This window comes from Pan troglodytes, chromosome 6, assembly GCF_028858775.2.
Source record: "Pan troglodytes isolate AG18354 chromosome 6, NHGRI_mPanTro3-v2.0_pri, whole genome shotgun sequence".
Taxonomy (NCBI): domain Eukaryota; kingdom Metazoa; phylum Chordata; class Mammalia; order Primates; family Hominidae; genus Pan; species Pan troglodytes.
The window spans coordinates 136,660,671-136,684,208 of NC_072404.2; the positions used below are offsets into that span (position 1 = coordinate 136,660,671).

General features: G+C 37.1%; 1 protein-coding gene across 6 annotated transcripts in view; it reads left to right on the forward strand.

Annotated features, from left to right (window-relative positions):
* CPED1 (cadherin like and PC-esterase domain containing 1) overlaps nucleotides 1–23,538 on the forward strand; it is a 315,315-nt gene that overhangs the window by 251,840 nt on the left and 39,937 nt on the right. For 4 of the 6 annotated variants that reach the window (XM_016945383.4, XM_063815551.1, XM_016945384.3 and 1 more), the window contains one exon: nucleotides 5,191–5,327. In XM_016945383.4, coding sequence (XP_016800872.2) covers nucleotides 5,191–5,327 — 137 coding nt within the window. Of the gene's footprint in view, nucleotides 1–5,190; nucleotides 5,328–5,830; nucleotides 5,999–22,665; nucleotides 22,953–23,538 lie in introns of those variants that run through there. The other 2 variants (XR_010158959.1, XM_016945388.3) reach the window with 2 other exon arrangements.

Sequence of the window (23,538 nt, forward strand, 5' to 3'; positions counted from 1 at the left end):
ATTATGCATTTATATTTTACCTGATCATTTTTCTTTTTATGTTTTATAATTGATAAAATATATAAATATAGGAATATATATTATATATATATATATTACAGTGTACTCATTAATACATCAAGGGTGCACGAGCAATATGTTTTTACTGATGGCTTACCTATATTATAGGCTTCTCTAGAGAAGAGATTGTCCCTTATCCATCTTCCAATGTCTAATATAAGATTTTAAAATGATTGCTGAACTAAAACCAAGATCCAACCTCCCTCCCATCCACAGAAGACTATGAGCAGCCAGGGCACAATCACGACAACCAACTGCTCCATCCTCAAGCTCCAAAAGGCCCAAAGACTCAAAAACTTAACAAGTGAGGTCAGGATAGCAGTCTGCAAGAATGTATCACTTGCTGCTAGAGATGATTTCCTTCCTTAGTAGCAGGATTCCCTCCTATTGAAAGAAGTTGTTATAGTGGACAAAATTGGGAGAAAGTTGATTTAGGAGCTCTGGATTTAGTTTTAATGGCCAAAGATAGACTGGTTTGAACATCTTATTTTAAAAGCACATTACAGCTATTTGGCAAAACTGGATCTTTTTTTTTTTTCACTTTGCCTATGTATTGATCTCAATATACCATTTTCAATAACATCAGCCATTAAACTTTTGAATGACTGTATTTTTTTAATTCTTAAATTGATTTCTATTTTTTAGGAAATAGTTTAACTGTAAGATACAACCTAGAATTAAATCTGTTGCTTAAGAAAGAAAAAATTCTAATTAGGAAAAATAAAAATTTCTACAGTGGTCATTGAATGAGAATTAACTTTAAGGAAAATATTTCAGATTGCATTTTATGATATGTAAACAATTTTTAAAAATTTATCCTACCTTATTTTAGCAAGGAATTATGACAACTTATACTTTAACACTAATATTGAAAATATAGATGTTTTTGTCTTCTTAAAAAAATGCTTTGTATTATATAACATTACAGAGTCAGGAATTAGTGCCAACATTTACATGATTTCCTATCTCACCTCAACCCTAAATCAGAGTTGAACTTTTTTCCTCCGTTGTATCATTCAATCTGATTCACTGAAATGGCTGAAATCTAACTTGCATTAAATATAGAGCTATAATTATAAGTCAAATGACTTCTCCTAAAAGACAATTTCATTCCTCAGAATGTTGTTTCCTAAAACATATGTCACACTTTACTTCAGAAATCACAGCTTTGATTCATTCAGTGTTCAAATATATAACATAGAATTTATGGTACTTTTTTGGACAATTTTAGTAAAGAGCTGGTATTATTTAAAATGTCAAGAGCACCAGTTTTGCAGATGTTATACAGATGCCTATTTCAAGCAGTATTTAACTCACAATAAATAAAAGGAATTGTTAACCAATGCAAAAATGCAGAATTATGGCTGTATAAATATAGAGTAGTATGAACCACTGGGGCCAAGTTTTCAGAGACCCAATCAGGCTTCCTTTTTATGTGCATGCGATTTCTTGTCCACAAACTAATTGCACCCACATTTGAATCTTTGTGCACGCAATTAGCCACTTGTTTCTTCATCCTTGGCAGCAAGTGGCCAAAGTGGGCCTCAGTTTGTACAAAATTAGCTGTCAGCAAGGTTGAGGGGTACAGTGTCTGGAGTAAGGGTAGGATGCATATGCTCTGAGATTCTGAGATCTGATGAAAACAGCCCTTCGAAAGATTATTAAATAGAATCCCATTAGCAGAAACACATTTATGCCCTCAACATATCATTATCCTATTAGAAAGAAAATTAACAATCTTTGCTTAAACATAGTCTCTGTCAACACAGGAGCTCGCTAAGTAAATTCAGCTTTTTAAAATAAATTCATTATAACAATCAGTTTGTGAGTTTTCCTATAAGTGCTACCAAAGAGGATGTGGGGCTGTATTTCATTTTCCGCTGATTATTTTGTGGTGACCTAGCCTAATATGATAAAAGGATAGGCAAATTGAAGACTCAGAGGCCTCAGTTCTGGGCCTGCCCTGTCATTAACAGCATGATCCCACTTCTGTTATTTAACTCTTTGGGCCTCAGATTGCCTCTTCTGTTAAAAAAAAAAAAAAAAAAAAAAAAAGTGACGGGGAGGGGAGGGAGAAAGGACACACTCTAAGGCCTCTTCTGACTCCATCCAACGTGATGCTACACAGCCACTCAATGTGAACCTCTGTGAAGGAAAGACTACCATTTATCTAAGGAGGTTTGCTTGAGAAATACATCAACAAAGATTAAGCTTTAGGCTGTGTCTATATCAAAGATGTGGAGGAGGTTGGTTATTAATGACAAACCATGCTTGCCAGAACAGAATTAGAATTAGAAAGCAAGATATATTCTGAATGAAAAAGAAATTATAAAACAGAATTGGATGGAAAAATAAGCACTTTTGAGGAAGATAATCTTTATTTTGCCATTCAAAAACCAGCATCTCTCCTAAATTTTCTGTTGTTTCTTTTAGCATTACGGCCATTCTCTACAACCAGAAACTTTAGAAACATCTTTCACATAGCAGACCCTCGTTTTCTCCAAGATATGCAGTCAGTTCTTCAGGCTCACTCCTGTCAGGCCCATCTCTTCACTGTACCTAAAGTACCACTCCTTCTAGGTCTTCAAATCTTATCTGTCCCTAAAGGCCTGTTCACATATTATCTGCTTCATGGACCCTTCCAGAAAACTCTGACCTCCATGACTCTTTCTCTATTTGGAACAATTGTGGCTCACTGAGAGTAGAGGTGGGAAAATACATAAAATATATATGTTGACTATTAGGTAATCAGGCACTATGGCAGGTGTTATACATATTTTCCTTGTGGAGAAGTAAATTTAATCATGAAAAGATTAAGTAATTTGTCTAATTTAAACAGTGAGTTTTATCCTTGGCAGCATATTGGAATCACCAAAGAAGCATTAAAAAGTACTGATTTCTGAGCCCCATCCCCATTGATTCTGATTCAATGTCTGGGGTACAATCTGGGTGTGGGAATTTTTAAAAGCTTTCCAAGTGATTCTAATATGTAGTCAATGTTGAGGTCCGCAGGGCCAGTTGGAGATAGAGCCCAGGTGTGCATGCTCTCCAAAGCCCCAACTCTTTACCACACAGATATTTTTACTCCATTATGCATTACTTGTTTTTATGCTATAGTTATTCTATATTACGTATAAATTATAATCTTCTAACCTGAGTATAAATTTTTGAGGTTTAGCATTATAGTTAAGAGCATGGACTCTGGAGCTGAGTGCCCTGCTCAAATCCTAGTTCTACTACTTACTAACTAGAGGATCTCAGACAAGTTCCTGAGCCCTGGTTAAGGAGATGATAACAGGGTTGTTGATGTTTAAATATGTTGATAAATTAAAGTTTTTAGAATATTCCTAGCATTTGGGAGGTACTGAAAAATGTCAACTATTTTTGAAAAATTATTATGATATTTTAACACCAATAATGCCTAACACTTCAACAGAGTATATACTTAATGTATTAAACTTAAATCCTTCTGGAGAGTCATATGTATATGGAGACATAAAGGTTAATTTATCATTCCTGAAATTGCATAGAAAGTATTTAGTAGATAGACATTTAATAAAGCAGTTTTCTGGAATCCTCATTACATGTAAAAATCAAAGAAAAGAAAAAAATTGTGGTAAGAAGAACAAATGACTCTGCATTCCTTTTGAAAATTTGGTATTTCTCTTCCAGTTGACATTGTACCCCTCAAAGTTATTGTATATTTTCTTTCCTTTCCTGGAGTTCATACTTTTCTCATCTCCTTTCCCTCCGATTTTCTTTTATCTCTTCCAGTTTCTCTCTCTTAATATACCTACATTTCTTTCTCTTTCTGTGGTCAATCAGTAAGAGCCATAAACTATATCATCTTTCATATTTTATATTAATAACTATTTCCACATACACAAACACATTCACAATTCTAACATCCCTGAAGTCATGAATATAAAATGCACTATATTCATCTCCTAAGAACAGAAATCCTTTCCCCTAAAATTAATATAACACCAGATACCATTATTAGCAATACCACTAATCAAAGCCAGAATGGACAAAGTTTTAAAGTTTTTTCCTTTCTAACTCAAGAACTATCTGGGTGATATTTAGCTCCGCAGTTTTGAAGGGTAAACATATACTAGTAACATAAGCAAGATATTTGGGGTAAGGAGAGTGATTATCAGAGACATAATTGCATATGTTCTCCAACAAGGAGAGAAATAATGACTCCATATTTGTTCATATGATGTGCTATGTTCACACTCAATTCCTGAAAAGATGAACAAGGAAAAAAAACAAAAAAAATATATTTTTCTACCACATTATTAATGTATCCACTCACACTAAAAGCTGAAGTGTTTTGCATGAATGTTGTTTTATCAATAAAACAGGAAAGATCTTAAATGCATAGAGAATATTCATTTATTTTATAAACATTTGCTAAAGCTTGGGACCTACTTTCTACCTGAACTCTGTTAGTAACAAAAGATGAATACAATATTGCAAATGTGTCTTAAATACATTTGCAATCCTTACACCAATCATGTGAGAAGAACTGTACACACCTCATCTAACAGATGAAGAAATTCAGGCAACAGCTAGAAAGGGTGAAGACATTCACACGAAAAAGGCCATCAATCAAATCAAAGAAAAATAACTAATCTTCAAAATAATAAATTATCATCATACTGAAGTAGTTCTCTTATATCTTAAATCCCTTGAGAGCAGGGAATAGATCTATTATACTTATGGACGGAGAACCTATGCATGTGTTAGGCTAATAAATATTTGAGGCTAACTGCCAATTTGGGGGGCTCCCAGTCTATTAATGCTTTGGTCTTACTGAAGTGTTCAATGTACTGTTTAAAAATAGGTAATGATTGAGTAATACTTAGATTTTTAATAAGTATAAGGTTTCATGGAACAGAGCTCATACTTGATTTTAGCATGAAATGTGTTATTTCAGAACATTACTTAATGTTGCTATTCTATTTGGTTGGCAGGAAGCCATGCCTTCATTATTCCACTAGATTTAAAGGATAAGGATGGTCTTACTATAATTTCTGAAATGGTGTGCCATAGCTGAATTTTAAAGTTACTTACAAACTTCACCAGCAGAAACAGAACCAAAGAAAGTTTTGCCATCTATTCCAGGCCAGTGGATTGTGCCTTGCCTTAGTTGTTCGGACAACAGGACGTGTGACTGGAGAGAAATAACCTGGCAGCCCCACAACTGCCAATATGGTGTCCTAACTAAGCCTCAACTCCAGCAGTGCCTGGGAGGAAGGAAGGTAGGTTCTGGATCTAGTGGGGGAAGACTTTAATGTATGCCACCTGAAGTACTAAAAATCGTATAGTTGTATCTACTAGACCAATTCCTGCTGTCTCACAGCAGAGGAAAACTAACTGAAAGCAATATGGCTTTTTGAATCATGTATAGATGTTATCATAGAATAGCCTGAACAATTCCCGCTCCAAATGTTCAGTTTCCTCCAAGTAACTCTGTTTGACAGATGGAGGATATTAAAGTCTTGTCCTATGCTGACCCGATTCCATGCTGTTTTCTCAGCACAAATTGGTAGGAGCTTGCCACGTCAACTGACAGTTGGCAGTTGAGAGCAGCTGGCCTTGTCAACTGCAGCTCTGGCAGGCACTGCTGTGAAAACAGACATCTGCAGCTCAGCACAGGAAATCAAAAGGTCCTGCATGTGAGACTCACTTCTAGAGCTTTCCAAGTGCATGGGATTGTTTTTACGCACTAACCTTACTGATCTTCTTTCATATTCCTGGGCAGGTCTCACATGGACCTCACTAGGCTGATTTTTCCTTTAGTGAGGCTTCTAAGCTGATTTCTGGGACATGCAGTGTCTTCTTGCTAGGCATGCTCTGACTAGGTAGAGTCTGGCAGAACTCTCGGATATGCACAATGGGCACATAGACTGAGATGCTTGGTTAACATCAAGTAAGTAATCCTTAACCCAATTTTCAAAGTGCTTTTTATTAGATGGACATTTCCTTATACAGTTTGTAAGCTCTCACACATGAGCAAGACTGATTTCAAAAGCTGATTTTCACAAAGCTCTATTAAAACACATAGAAAAAAAGGCCTGGGCAGAAGGTATGCCAATTTACTAGCAAATAGTTAAAGAAGAATAACAGGAGGTGAGGGGCAGGACAGAAAGATGGACATCTTCTTCATGGTGATTTCAATATAAATGTTCCAATTTTCATGATTGAGAATGTCTCTAAAGATCAATCAGTAGTGTTAGTTCCTTTTTTTAAAAAAAAAAGGGAAGAAAATCATTTAGAAACTTATGTTGCAGTGTTATTAATTGAGCATTGATTTTGTGCAAGAAACTGTGTTTCTTGCTAACTTTGTTACACTTTAAATCCCACCAGACTGTAAGCTTCAAAAGGGCAGGGAATGTGTTTAATCCACCGCCATAATCTCATTGTTGAGCATAATTTTTGACACAGAATAGTAACTTAATAAATATTTATCAAGTAAATGAATAAATTAAAAGTGTATTTATTCCTAATCGCAGCTAAGGTAGATATTATCATATCTTTTTTCTGCTTAAGATAAGTAAAGCTCAGAGAGATTGAGTAATTCACTGATGATCATACATGTATGGGTGTGGCTACTCCACAGGCATTTTTTTTTTTTTTTGTCTCGCACTGTCACCCAGGCTGGAGTGCAATGGCGTGATCTCAGCTCAATGCAACCTCCACCTCCTAGGTTCAAGCGCGTCTCCTGCCTCAGCCTCCCGAGTAGCTGGGATTACAGGCGCCTGCCACCACGCCTGGCTAATTTTTTGTATTTATAGTAGAGACGGGGTTTCACTATGTTGGCCAGGGCTGGTCTCGAACCCCTGACCTCAAGTGATCCACCCGCCTCGGCCTCCCTAAGTGCTGGGATTACAGGTGTGAGCCACCATGCCCAGCCCTCCACAGGCATTTTAAACCATCAACTTGGATAATCCAGCCTCCATATCCTATAAATGTTGCACTGGGAGCAATGACAATAGCTGTTGCCACACAGCCAGACTTCTCTAAGCTCAGAATACCATTCTGACCTCAGAATTTAGAGTGTTCAGAAAAATTCCAAGAAACTGTCACAGTCTATTAACCTGAAAAGCAGTAGATATTCATTTAAGTTCATCACTAAATCCTACGGTTTTGGACACGACACGTCTTGTTTCTCAGGCTCATTTTCTTCATCTGTAAAATAACCCTCTGTGGTAGATTAATCAACTTTGTAAAAAGCTAAAGGCCCTCTTCCCTGTTTGTCTTAGCTTGAGCTGCTATAACATGCAATAGACTGGGTGGCTTAAACACCAGACACTTATTTCTCACAGTTCTGGAGGCTACGGAGTCCTAGATCAAGGTGTCAGTATGGTCAGGTTCTTGGGATAGCCCTCTTCCTGGCTTCTGTTGACTGCCTTCTTGCTTTGTCATCACACAGCAAAGAGAGAGAAAGAGTTTTAGTCCCTGACTCTTCTTATAAGGAAACTAATCCCATCATGAAGCCTCTATCATTATGACCTTATCTAAACATAATGACCTCCCAGAGACCTCTACCTCCTAATAGCATCACATTGGAGATTAGTGTTTCAACATATGAATTTGGAGGAAACATAAACTTTCAGCCCACAACATTATCTTTACTAATTTCTAGGCTGATTATTAATGACTCTACAAAGTAGTGGTTAAAAAAAAAAGATCATTGTTCATACCTGTTAATGAGAGAGGGTATTGCAAAGTTTGAAAATAAAAGTCCGTGCTTAAATGAGACTTCAGAAGACCAGTTAGCTCGCTGCACAGCAAAAGGGCTTATCTTTGTGACTCTCCTAGTTTGTAGGTGTTCTTCAGAACTTGCATGCTCAGAAATTCAAATTTGCCAACACACTGCCAATAGGTCTACATAGACTGATGTATTTATCAAGATGCTAATTTATTCTATATGCAAAAGGCAAGCATTATCCATTTTTAACAGAGAAGTGGCACAACCAGCATTAGAAAGGCCATGCCGCAGCAGCATGGAGGCTCTCTAGGGGTAATAAAAAATAGATGCTAGGGAGGCAGAGGCTGTGTAATGGGAAAATTCCAACATGCATAATTGAGGAGGCAAAGCAATGATAGACTATATCCAGAATAATCCCGTTGATGTAAAAACCAACGCATACCTACAAACATGTTTACATGCATAGAGAATTTCTTGAAGTAACAAACAGTTAAGAGTAATTTGATAGGGGGAGAGGAGTGGGAGGGGGCAGGGTGCAAAATAAAAATACAGGATCCTGTGTTCAAAATTTATTAAGAGTTTCAAGACAATAGTAGAACAAAAGGTGAACAAGAGGGCCAGTGACATAGCCAAGAAATGCCTGAGAGAGATCAAGGTTTCAAGTAAACCAACATTTGGACAGATCTTTGGAGAGAAAACGCCAAAAGCAGATGGCAACGCAGATACTAAGGCTGAGGAGGGAGGAGGCTGGTAACCCTGTCCAGGGTACCCAAACACTGGGGCTAGTTCCCAGCCCTGAATGGGTCCCGGGGAATAGATGAGTGAAGGAACTGTGGGACTACCCACACTTGCTGTGGACTTCTGGATTCCTGGCTACAGGGGACCCAACATACCCCACGGACATTTGAGCTGACAGGGGAATCTGTCCAGAGAGTAGACATAGATGGTACCTGAGCCAGTGCAGAAACAGGGGCCTTAGTGCACAACACATTTCTGGCGGAACCCATCTCTGGCTATAGGCACCCATCCCCCAAGGTTCCCTATCTCCCTCCAAGAAGTTTTAGCCCCAGCCTACTGCTTAGCCAGAAGAAAATAGGGCCAACTTCCCCATGGGACTGGGGCATATCTGTTCTGCAGACCCTCCTGCCCACCCTGCCTGGCTTCTCTGCAGGAGCATGTGCACAGCAGCCTCCACTGCACAGCTGGATGCTTTGCTCCACCTGATTATGTTCCTGATGGCCTGGGAGCACTTTAGATCCCCTAGCGCACCTGAAACCTAACTCCAAGGGTTCAAAGGATAGAGCCACTAGCTGATCCTGGTGCCCAAGGCTGCAGTGTGCAGCTCAAGAGTGCTGAGCCAGGATATGTGGCCAGCACTCAAGTGGGAAACAAACCCACATTCTCAGAGCACTATGAGGGATGACATGTGTGGTTTCATGGGCTGGAACAGGAGCAAGCCATGCCTCCCTCCACAGGACCAGCCTGGAAAGAATGTGGCCTATCTCCTTGCCGGAGCCTCTGTTCAGGGAGCCCCACAGCTTGGATCACCTAACAAAAGAAATGCAGACACAGTACCAGTGATTAAAGGGGGCTCCCCAAAGGTGTAGGAGCAGGACTAATGAGAGGAGGTCACCTCTCTCCCCACCATACTACAGAGCATGGCTGCAAACTTGAATAAATACAGAGGAGCCCTGTGGCTGAGTAAGGGCCTAACACATATTACTTTTATGTGCCATCTACTGGATCATAGCCCAAACTGCCACACCAAAAAGATTTTGCTGATATAGCAGCACCCTGTGAAACAAACAAACAAAAAAAGAAAGAAAGAAAGAAAGCATTAAGCCACAAATAAAAATGCCGTACAGAGCCTTGCCCTTTGAAAACATCCAGAAATAAAGCCAAGTGACTATACTCAACTCACACCACATTTAAAGGAACACTAACTCTCCCAAATAAAAAAGAATCAGCCCAAGAATTCTGGCAATTTAAAAACTAGAGTGTCCTCTTACCTCCAAATGAGTCCACTAGCTTCTCAGCCATGTTTCTTAATCAGTATAAAATGACTGAAATGATAGACATAGAATTCAGAATATGGATGTCAAAGAAACTCATCAAGATTCAATAGAAAGTTGAAACTCAATCCAAGAAATCCATAAAATGATTCAAGAGTTCAAAGATGAAATAGCCATTTTAAGAAAGATTCAAATTTAACTTCTAGACTTGAAAAAATTCACTGTAAGAATTTCATAATACAATCAGAAGTATTAGCAGCAGAATAGACCAGGCTGAGGAAAGACTCTCCAAACTCAAAAACGGGTTCTTTGAATCAACTCAAACAAGAATAAAGAAAAAGTACTTGAAAAAATTAAACAAAAACTCCAAGAAATATGAGATTATATAAACAGAACAAATCTGCAACTCATTGGCATTCCTGAGAGGGGAGAGATAATAGACAACTTAGAAAATACATTTGATGATATAGTTCATGAAAATTTCCCTAATCTCACAAAAGAGGTTAACATGCACATTCAAAAAATATGGAGAACTCCAGCTATATGCTATATGAAATGACCATCCCCAAAGAACATACTCATCAGATTCACCAAGATCAATATAAAAGAAAAAATTTTAAAGGCAGCTTGCTAGAGAGAAGGGTCAAGTCTCATACAGAGGGAACCCCATTAGGCTGGCAGCAGACCTTTCAGCAGAAACCTTACAAGCCAGAGATTAGGGGCCTATTTCTAGCATCTTTAAAGAAAAGAAATTCCAACCAATAATTTTATATCCCACTAAAATAAACTTTATAAGTGAAGGTGAAATAAAATCATTCTCAGATAAGCAAACACTGAGGGAATTTGTTTCAAATAGACCACCAGCATTACAAGAGGTCCTTAAGGGAGTGCTGAACATGGAATTACAAGATCAGCACCTGCTACCACAAGAAGGCCATTACATAATGGTAAAGGGATCAATTCAACAAGAAGAACTAACTATCCTGAATATATATGCACCCAATACAGGAGTACCCAGATTCATAAAGCAAGTCCTTAGTGACCTACAAAGAGACTTAGACTCCCACACAATAATAATGGGAGAATTTAACACCCCAATGTCAACATTAGACATATCAACAAGACAGAAAGTTAACAAGGATATCCAGGAATTGAACTCAGCTCTGCACCAAGCAGAACTAATAGACGTCTACAGAACTCTCCACCCCAAATCAACAGAATATACGTTCTTTTCAGCACCACACCACACCTATTCCAAAATTGACCACATAGTTGGAAGTAAAGCACTCCTCAGCAAATGTAAAAGAACAGAAATTATAACAAACTGTCTCTCAGACCACACTGCAATCAAACTAGAACTCAGGATTAAGAAACTCACTCAAAACTGCTAAACTACATGGAAACTGAACAACCTGCTCCTGAATGACTACTGGGTATATAACGAAATGAAGGCAGAAATAAAGATGTTCTTTGAAACCAACGAGAACAAGGACACAACATACCAGAATCTCTGGGACACATTCAACGCAGTGTGTAGAGGGAAATTTGTAGCACTAAATGCCCACAAGAGAAAGCAGGAAAGATCTAAAATTGACACCCCAACATCACAATTAAAAGAACTAGAGAAGCAAGAGCAAACACATTCAAAAGCTATCAGAAGGCAAGAAATAACTAAGATCAGAGCAGAACTGAAGGAAATAGAGATACAAAAAAACCCTTCAAAAAATCAGTGAATCCAGGAGCTGGTTTTTTGAAAAGATCAACAAAATTGATAGACCGCTAGCAAGACTAATAAGAAAAGAAAGAAGAGTCAAATAGATGCAATAAAAAATGACAAACGGGATATCACCATCGATCCCACAGAAATACAAACTACCATCAGAGAATACTATAAACACCTCTATGCAAATAAACTAGAAAATCTAGAAGAAATGGATAAATTCCTCAACACATACACCCTCCCAAGACTAAACCAGGAAGAAGTTGAATCTCTGAATAGACCAAAAACAGAATCTGAAATTGAGGCAATAATTAATAGCTTACCAACCAAAAAAAGTCCAAGACCAGATGGATTCACAGCCAAATTCTACCCGAGGTACAAGGAGGAGCTGGTACCATTCCTTCTGAAATTATTCCAATCAATAGAAAAAAAGGGAATCCTCCCTAACTCATTTTATGAGGCCAGCATCATCCTGATACCAAAGCCTGGCAGAGACACAACAAAAAAAGAGAATTTTAGACCAATATCCTTGATGAACATTGATGCAAAAATCCTCAATAAAATACTGGCAAACCGAATCCAGCAACACATCAAAAAACTTATCCACCATGATCAAGTGGGCTTCATCCCTGGGATGCAAGGCTGGTTGAACATATGAAAATCAATAAATATAATCCAGCATATAAACAGAACCAAAGACAAAAACCACATGATTATCTCAATAGATGCAGAAAAGGCCTTTGACAAAATTCAACAACACTTCATGCTAAAAACTCTCAATAAATTAGGTATTGATGGGACGTATCTCAAAATAATAACAGCTATCTATGACAAACCCACAGCCAATATCATACTGAATGGACAAAAACTGGAAGCATTCCCTTTGAAAATGGGTACAAGACAGGGATGCCCTCTCTCACCACTCCTATTCAACATAGTGTTGGAAGTTCTGGCCAGGGCAATCAGGCAGGAGAAGGAAATAAAGCGTATTCAATTAGGAAAAGAGGAAGTCAAATTGTCCCTGTTTGCAGATGACACGATTATATATCTAGAAAACCCCATTGTCTCAGCCCAAAATCTCCTTAAGCTGATAAGCAACTACAGCAAAGTCTCAGGATACAAAATCAATGTTCAAAAATCACGAACATTCTCGTACACCAATAACAGACAAACAGAGCCAAATCATAAGTGAACTCCCATTCACAATTGCTTCAAAGAGAATAAAATACCTAGGAATCCAACTTACAAGGGATGTGAAGGACCTCTTCAAGGAGAACTACGAACCACTGCTTAATGAAATAAAAGAGGATACAAACAAATGGAAGAACATTCCATACTCATGGGTAGGAAGAATCAATATTGTGAAAATGGCCATACTGCCCAAGGTAATTTATAGATTCAATGCCATCCCCATCAAGCTACCAATGACTTTCTTCAAAGAATTGGAAAAAACTACTTTAAAGTTCATATGGAACCAAAAAAGAGCCCGCATTGCCAAGTCAATCCTAAGCCAAAAGAACAAAGCTGGAGGCATCACGCTACCTGACTTCAAACTATACTACAAGGCTACAGTAACCAAAACAGCATGGTGCTGGTACCAAAACAGAGATATAGACCAATGGAACAGAACAGAGCCCTCAGAAATAACGCCACATATCTACAACTATCTGATCTTTGACAAACCTGACAAAAACAAGCAATGGGGAAAGGATTCCCCATTTAATAAATGGTGCTGGGAAAACTGGCTAGCCATATGTAGAAAGCTGAAACTGGATCCCTTCCTTACACCTTATACAAAAATTAATTCAAGATGGATTAAAGACTTACATGTTAGACCTAAAACCACAGAAGAAACCCTAGAAGAAAACCTAGGCAATACCATTCAGGACACAGACATCGGCAAGGACTTCATGTCTAAAACACCAAAAGCAATGGCAACAAAAGCCAAAATTGACAAATGGGATCTAATTAAACTAAAGAGCTTCTGCACAGCAAAAGAAACTACCATCAGAGTGAACAGGCAACCTACAATATGGGAGAAAATTTTCGCAACCTACTCATCTGACAAAGGGCTAATATCCAGAATCTACAATGAACTCAAACAAATTTACCAGAAAAAAACAACCCCATCAAAAAGTGGGCAAAGGATATGAACAGACACTTCTCAAAAGAAGACATTTATGCAGCCAAAAAACACACGAAAAAATGCTCATCATCACTGGCCATCAGAGAAATGCAAATCAAAACCACAGTGAGATAGCATCTCACACCAGTTAGAATGGTGATCATTAAAAACTCAGGAAACAACAGGTGCTGGAGAGGATGTGGAGAAATAGGAACACTTTTACACTGTTGGTGGGACTGTAAACTAGTTCAACCATTGTGAAGTTGGCGTGGCAATTCCTCAGGGATCTACAACTAGAAATAGCATTTGACCCAGCCATCCCATTACTGGGTATATACCCAGAGGATTATAAATCATGCTGCTATAAAGACACATGCACACGTATGTTTATTGCGGCACTATTCACAATAGCAAAGACTTGGAACCAAGCCAAATGTCCAACAATGATAGACTGGATTAAGAAAATGTGGCACATATACACCATGGAATATGATGCAGCCATGAAAAATGATGAGTTCATGTCCTTTGTAGGGACATGGATGAAGCTGGAAACCATCATTCTCAGCAAACTATCACAAGGACAAAAAACCAAACACCTCATGTTCTCACTCATAGGTGGGAATTGAACCATGAGAACACATGGACACAGGAAGGGGAACATCACACACTGGGGATGGTTGTGGGGTGGGGGGAGGGGGGAGGGATAGCATTAGGAGATATACCTAATTCTAAATGACGAGTTAATGGGTGCAGCACACCAACATGGCACATGTATACATATGTAACAAACCTGCACGTTGTGTACATGTACCCTAAAACTTAAAGTATAATAATAATAAAATTTAAAAAAGGAACATAGCTCACTGGCACTGTAAAGCAATTACGCAATCTAGTCTACATAACAACCAGCTAATAAAATGATGACAGGATCAAAATCTCACATATCAATACTAACCCTAAATGTAAATGGGCTAAATGACATATTTTAAATGCACAGAGTAGCAATCTGGGTAAAAAGATAAGACTCAACCATTTTCTGTCTTCAAGAGACCCATCTTGATGTAAGAACACCCACAAGCTCAAAGTAAAGGGATGAAGAAAGTTATACCATGCAAACAAAAAAGAGCAGGAGTTGCTATTTTATATCAGATAAAATAGACTTTAAACCAATAAAAATTAAGAAGGACAAAGAAAGGTATTATATAATAATAAAGAGTAAATCCAACAAGGAGATTTAACTATCTTAAATATTTATACACCAAATACTGAAGCACCTAGATTCATAAAACACGTTCTTTTTGGCCTATGAACAGATTTAGACACAATGATAGTGGGAGACTTTAACACCCCACTGACAGCATTAGACAGATCTTCAAGGCAGGAAACTAACAAAGAAACTCTGGACTTAAAATCACTTGACCAATTGGACATAATAAACACCTACAGAACGCTCCACCCAACAACCACAGAATATATATTCTTCTCATCTACACACGGAACATATTCTAAGATTGAACACATGCTTGAACATAAAGCAAATCTCAACAGATTCTAAAAAATTAAATCATACAAAGCACATTCTCACACCACAGTACAATAAAAACAGAAATCAATATCAAGAAGATCCCTCAAATCTACCCAAATACATGGATATTAAACAACTTGCTCCTGAATAACTTTTGGGAGAAGAATGAAATTAAGGCATAAATTTAAAATTTGTTTGAAATTAATAAAAATAGCAACTCAATTACCAAAATCTCTGGAATACAACTAAAGTTGTGTTAAGAGGACAGTTTATAGCACTAACCACCTTCCTCAAAAAGTAAGAGAGGTCTCAAATCAACAATATAAGTTTCCACCAAAAGGAATTAGAAAAAAGAGAACAAACTAACCCAAAACCTAGCAGAAAAAAATAACTAATGTTAGAGAAGAATTGAACAAAATAGAGATGTAAAAATCCTTACAAAAGATCAGTGAAAACAGAAGTGGGTTCTTCAAAAAGATAAGTAAGACTGATAGACTAACTAGATTAACAACAACAAAAAAGAGAGATCCAAATAAGTACAATCATAAATGATAAAGATGATATTACAACTGATTCCACAGCATACAAAAGATCCTCAGAGAATACTATGAATAACTCTTTGCACACAAATTAGAAAATCTAGAGGAAATTGATAAATTCCTAAAAACACACAAACTCCCAAAATTGAAAAGGAAGAGATCAAAATTTTGAATAGACCAATATTGAGCTCTGAAATTGAATCAGTAATTAAAAAAAAAAAAACATACCAATCAAAACAAGACCTGACCCAGATGGATTCACAGCCAAATTCTACCAGATGTACAAAAAAGAATTGGTACCAATGTACTGAAACTATCCCAAAAAATCAAAGAGGAGGGATTCCTCCCTAACTCATTCTATGAAGTTAGCATCAGCCTGATACCAAAATCTGGCAGAGACACAATGAAAATAGAAAACTTCAGGCCAGTTTGCCTGATGAACATAGATGCAAAGATTCTCAACCAAATACTAGCAAACCGAATTCAGCAACACATCAAAAGATTAATATACTACAACCAAGTAGGCATTATTCCTGGGATGGAAGGCTGGTTCAATGTATGCAAATCAGTAAATGTGATTCACCACATAAAAAGAATGAAAGCAAAAAGTCACATAATCATCTCAATACATATAGAAAAAGCTTTTTATAAATTTCAACATTCCTTCATGATAGAAAACTCTCAACAAACTAGGCATCAATTGAAAGAACATACTTCAAAATAATAAGAGCCATCTATGACAAACCCACAGCTAACATCATATGGAATGGGCAAAAACTGGCACTGTTCCCCTTGAGGACTGGAACAAAACAAGTATACCTACTCTTACCACTCCTATTCAACATAGTACTGGAAGTTCTAGCCAGAGCAATCAGGCAGAGAAAGAAATAAATGGCATCAAAATAGGAAAAAAAGTCAAACTAACTCTCTTTGTTAACGATATGATTCTATACCTAGAAAACCCTAGAGAATGCCAAAAGGCTCTTAGAACTAATAAACAATTTTAGTGAAGTTTTAGGATACAAAATCAATGTACAAAACTCAGTAGCATTTCTATACACCAATAATGTCCAGGCTGAGAGTCAAATCAAGAACACAATCCCATTTACAATAGCCACAATGAAAATGAAATACCTAGGAATACAGATAAGCAAGGTGGTGAAAGATCTCTATGAGGATAACTTCAAAATACTGCTGAAAAAATCAGAGATGACATAAATAAATGGAAAAACCTTACATGTTCATGGATTGGAATAATTAACATTGTTAAAATGGCCATACTGCCCAAAGAAATTACAGATTCAATGCTGTTCCTATCAAACTACCAATGTCACTTTTCATAGAACTGGGAAAAACTATTCTAACATTCATATGGGACCAAAAAAGAGCCCTAATAGTTAAAGCAATCCTAAGCAAAAAAAAAAAAAAAAAAAACAAAGCCTATGCCAAAGACATAACTACCCAACTTCAAACTATACTATAAAGCTGCAATAACAAAAACAACATGGTACTGACTCAAAACCAGACACATAGACAAATGGAACAGAATAGAAAACTCAGAGATAAAGCTGCTTATCTACAACCATCTGATCTTCAACAAGGCCAGTGAAAGCAAGCAATGGTGAAAAGCTCTTTATTCAATAAATGGTGCTGGGATAACTGGCTAGACATATGCAGAAGAATGAAACTGGACCCTTACTTTTCACCATATACAAAAATTATTTCAAGATGTATTAAAGATTTAAATGTAAGACCTCAAGCTATAAAAATCCTAAAAGAAAACAGCAATAAGATACCATTTCATACCAGTCAGAATGGCTATTACTGAAAAGTCAAAAAACAACGGATGCTGGAGAGGCTGCAGAGCAAAAAGAACACTTATACACTGTTGGTGGGGATGTTAATTAGTTCAGCCACTGTGGAAAGCAGTTTGGAGATTTCTCAAAGAACTTAAAACTGAGCTATTATTTGACCCAGCAAACCCATTACTGGGTATATTTATGTATTTATTTCCTTCCCAAAGGAAATAAATTGTTCTGCCAAAAAGACGCATGCACTCGTATGTTCATCACCACACTATTCACAATAGCAAAGACATGGAATCAACCTAGGTGCCCTTCAATGGTGAACTGGATAAAGAAAATGTGGTACATATATACATACCATGGAGTACTACACAGTCATAAAAAGAACAAAATCGCATCCTTTGCAGAAACATGAATGCAGCTGGAGGCCATAATTCTAAGCAAATTAACACAGGAACAGAAAATAAAATACTACATTTTCTCACTTGTAAGTGAGAGCTAAACATTAAGCAATCATGGACATAAACATGGGAACAATAGATGCTACAGACTACTGGGGACAAAAGGGAGGGGCTATAGGTAGAAAAATTACCTATTGGGTACTGTGCTCACTATCTGCATGGAAGGATCCATATCTCAAACCTCAGCATCATGCAATATACTCATGCAGCAAACCTGCACACATACCCCATATCTGCAATAAAAGTTGAAGTTTGGGGAAAAAAAGACAATAGAAGAGCAATGAACCAAGCACAAGACCCTTCAAAGCATGTGGCCCTGCAAGACCGTCCAGGTCACATGCCCATGAAGCCAGCTTGGGTGGTAAAGCATAGTTGGTTAAGCATGAAGAGATATTTTTAAATATTTCTGTATGATTTTCATTTTTACAATGTGTGAGCACTGTTTTCTTAATCTAAAAGTCTGTATTTGAAAAGGTTGTATAAATTAGAACGAAGGCAGAGGCAGTGGAAATGCAGAGGGGAGAGACTGAGAAAGATATTTTTTAAATTCAGAATCACAGGAGTTAGCCAAAAACAGTCAGGTGTATACATTCATATTTCACACAACACAGAGATAATTGTGTAAACATTCACAAATACAACTATGACTAGCACTTATTTTAAGAAAGCTTCACTTATGAATAGGAGTAGGTGAGCAAAGGGTTTTCCCGGTACATCTATTTCTTACTTTCCATGAGAATGATAAAAATATACAAATCAATCCTGTAATTTTTCTCTTTCATTACTAAGACAAATAAGTTCTCATCCTACCCAGAATGTTCTATAATCTCCAACCCATTCCAAAGACAAATAAATGTTAAAGCATAACAGTTACAAAAATAGATATACAACTAATATATTTTGTTTTCTATACACATTATATACTGACATTTTTTACCTCTCTTCCTACCATGTTATATATTCAATGAAAGTAACATTATTTGAGCAACATTATACAGAAATTTCTTCCACATATACATAAGGACAGCAGGATATTAATGGAGTAGGAAAAGTCTCAGGCTGGCAGTCAGGAAGCCTAAGCTACAGTTCTGATCCCACCAGATGAAATGATTCTTTTAGATATTAAACTCATCAGATTAACTGTGCTGCCTCATATCAGCAATGTTGCAATGTCAGTTACCCTAATATGTTACCACAGAGTAGAGTCCAGCTGAACACTTAAAAAGTTAACTTCTGAATACTTTTTACAACTTCTTTGATATCATGTTGTTCATTCATTCAATGTTTGTTGAACCAAATATCTGTTCCAGAAGCACATATATGATCCTTCAAGGTGCTCAATTTCTAGTGGAAGAAGACAAATGAGAGAAACAATCATTGCAATATAGCACAATAATTGCAATAGTAGAAAGTAGAGGTGGGCACTGGATCCAGCCTGGAAAGATCTAGAAAAGTTGCCAGAAGGAAATTGCCTGGGCAGAGTGGTGTTTGCAGTGAAAGGCAATCTATGAGTCACATTACTTTGAAAGAGGTTAATTGAACTAGAAAAATACGGATATTTATTTTTTGCAAAAGCATCTACTCTGAGAATCCTATCACTCAAGCCTTATGCTGTCTTTGATTTGCTTCCTACTGGAGGAACAGACAATGGAGTGCTAAGAAGGCAGGAACTACCTATGAGAAGGCACTAGAGAAGATTCTGAGGTTCCCACTTCAGTGTGCTCCAGTTCACGTATCTTGGGTTATGTAAAATTGTATATGTACCTAAATACACAGTTTTAACAATATAGTTGCCTTCCTGAAGACTTTCAATTAATATGTAAAATTCGAATTTTTAACAGTGAGAATCCAGAAGTTTCACTGTTGCCAGGAATAAATAGTTCAAAATATTGTGCTACAAAAACTTTATTTTCAATGCTAATCACATCACAGCAAGCTTCTACTTTGGGAACATATTAAAGTGAATTGTCTCTCTCTGAAGAATTGAATTAAAAGGCAATGGAATTTGGCCAGGGCATTGAGAACTATTAGAAAGTTAGGCCTTCAAATAGTGCTCTGCTTTCTTTAGAATCTCTAAGTAGTAATTTCTCTCAGTTGAATTTCCTTATGTTGTTATTGTGACCTTTTATATCTTTTTCCTACTGTTGTACGTTGATGAATGCCAAGACTGTACTTGCAAATAGAAGCCCACCTGCCTATAGGGAAGGAGTACATTGATGAATGCCAAGACTGTACTTGCAAATAGAAGCCCACCTGCCTATAGGGAAGGAACAAGACACAAATCAGTGGAGATCTGAAAAGGTGCTCAAGCTTCTAGTAATTTTGACCAGGAATCTAACCACACTTAATGGCCTGTGAGCAGGATCATACTTCATATACCTCAGTCATTTGTCTTCATTGCAGCAACATGAACAGGAGGCTGATCTTGGGTGGAAAGTTGGAACAAGTTTCCCCCTCTGAACATTAGGTGAATATAGGACACTTTTGAACTCTAAATGTATCCAAATAATTTCGTTTATAGATTTATTTCACTTACAGGTTTTTGTATATGTACATAGGTTTTGTGATATACAATTGTGTTGAATTAAAGGAAAATCAATTGAAAAAAAGCAAGCTATGTATTAAATGATATGTTCACACATTTCTTTAAATAGATACCTACCTCTTTATAAATGCTGAATGGAACACATAGAAATTATGAGAACATAATTTTGTAATCACAGGGTAAAATATGTAGGAAATAGTTTAGAAATATGACAGTCAAATTTACAACTGCAAAAACTTAGAAGCCTGACCTAACTGAATTAAACAAGCCTTTATTTTGTTTGTCAGTGGAAAACAGTTCAGAATTTAAGCCAGTAATAAAATATCTGAGAGGAGGGTGCAATTAAGAAAGGGAAATATAAAAAGGCAATATTTACAAAAAGTACTTAAACTCAGCTGTTAAAACAGGGAATGTAACTTAAATTTTTAAGTAATGTTTTCACGTTAAGTACTGTCTTGGACTTAAAGGTGTTTAAATTTTCAAAGTGCGGCTAATTTAAAATAATATGTTCTGACTAATATGTGAATTCCATTATGGTTACGTAATTCATTATTGCCTGTCAGTTTCAGTAAATCAGTCAGATATAAGGAAAGAGTGCACCTCACTCTTACCAGGAAATGATGACTTACACATGATGCCCTCCTTCACATTCAATAAATACTACAACAATCCAGAGATAATGGCAATGTAGACAAATAATTTTGTTCCAAGCAGCTAGAAGAGCTATGCCTAGGTGATGTTGTAGAGTTGCTTGCTTCCCTTTTTTTTTTTTTGCCAAATTTTATGTCTGAGAGTGATTTGCCTAAGTGTCAATCTTATATTTGTTTTTGACTGCAAACATCAATTTGGCTGCTCATCTACATCCAACTTAATTAAAATGCACAATTGGAAAACATTTATTGTAACCGCATCACATTTCACAGAGGGATGCTTTGTTGAGCTAGTTTTTCATCATGACCTAAATATCATTAGCCGTCTGACCAGTCTCAGCTTCATATTACAACTGAACCACCCCTTTCATCATTTAGAAATGCATGTTTATCTTAGGAGATCAGTGGTTTTCGACCTTAGGGTTCATCAGTATCACTGTAGAGCTTTCTAAATATGTGGGTTATGCTTGGCTCTGGACCTAGATGTAACAAATAAGACTCCTCCTCACCTCACTTTTATTTCCCTTATCTATAGCAATGTGAAAGCTCTCCAGTAAACAGGCATTACCTGGATTCATGGACAATTAGCTCTACTGCACTCCTATATAACTTCCCCTTTGGGAAGGTTCTAGTGGGTTCCTCTTAACTAGGCTCAGTCTTGTGTTGAAATCTACGTGCACTTTATTGGATCCAGAGAAATGCTACCACTTCTGTAAATACTGACGATAAAACTGATGTGATGCAGGAGGAAAGAAAGGAAAAAGGAAAATGATTTTAATTTTTTTCTTTTTCTTTTCTTATCTATTAATACTACATGTATCCAATTCTCTTCCTGCCGCAACAGATCAGAAGACTCTGAGAAGCTAACGAGTTATACTACCTTTGTATTGATTCAACCTAGATAGCCACCAAATCTCCTTTTATTTCCAACTTGATTCTTTAACTATGTCCTGGTTACTTTTGGTGATGCTGGAGTAAAGAGGTTATGGATTAAAATATTTAAAAGTCTAAGTATTATCATTGTTAGTTCCCTTCATGAAGAAACAAAATGAGATAAAAATCATTTCATTGTACATTTAAATTAAAAGTTCCCAAAGTTTTGCTTGTATTTTTACCAGTAAATATTTCTTGATATTATTCATCTCAGAAAACCAGCTTCTCAAAATAGAAGACCTTTCAGGCATCACACAAAGTAAATGTAGCCTTTCACATACTTCCCACTTCTGCTAGTTAATAGGTGGAAAAATCTGAACAGAGGGTTTAGTTTTTCCCCAGGAAGACTTAGCATGTAAGAGAATGTAGTAGAGAATAACTAAGCAGTCATCAAAGTCAGTTTCTCTTCTCCATAGCACACAACTTGACTATATTTCTCAGTGTCTCCTGACATTAGGTATTTGGCCATGAGACTGAGTTCTAACCAGTAGAATATGATCAGGAATGATGTGACCAGCTTCCAGGGCTGGCCCATAGAAAACCTGACAGCTTCTTTTTTCCTTCCTTCAGTTGGGTGTCAATGTCCAGAGAGTTCCTAGAAGCCGTAATTGAAGACACAATCCAGTCATCCTGGGACCCTAAATGACCTCCCTGCCCCACCCCTGCACATAAACCTGACTTGAATCACCTGGACTATTTTTCTGAGAGAGTAATAAACTTTAATTGGGTTTGACCTATTCCAAGTTTTTTGGGCTATCTGTTACAGTGCTTAGCTTATCTCACCTAACACAGGGACTATGCAACCAAGAAACTGGAAATAAAAACAAAGATAATTAAACCATTTTATAATAAGCCTATTGATATAGTTTGGATGTTTGTTTCCTCCAAGTCTCATGTTGAAATGTGATCCCCAATGTTGGAAGTGGGACCTATTGGAAGTTGTTTGGGTCATGGGGATGGATCCTTCATGAATAGCTTGGTGCCTTCCCCACAGTAATTACTCACAGTAATTAATGAGTTCTTGCTTGTTAGTTCACATGAAAGCTGGTCATTTAAAAGAGCCTGGCATCTCTCCTGCTCCCTCTCTTGCCCTGTGACATGCCTCCTCCCTCTTCACCTTCCTCCATGAATAAAGGCTTCCTGAGACCTCACCAGGACTCGAGCAGATGCTGGTGCCATGCTTGTATAGTCTGCAGAACTGTGAGCCAAATAAATCTTTTATCTTCATAAATTACCCAGGCTCAGGCATTCTTTTATAGTGATGCAAGACAGACTAATGTAACAATTTTAAAACAAGCTTCAAGCTTTTGTAGAGCCTAGGAATAGTACCTCCTTTTAAGTCCTACAGTTCATGATGCTATGAAAAGGAATGGGAAAAATACCAATTCCTGTATACTCTGTGGTAGCTCACACTGCATGCAGAGTCATGGGAGTAGAATAGAT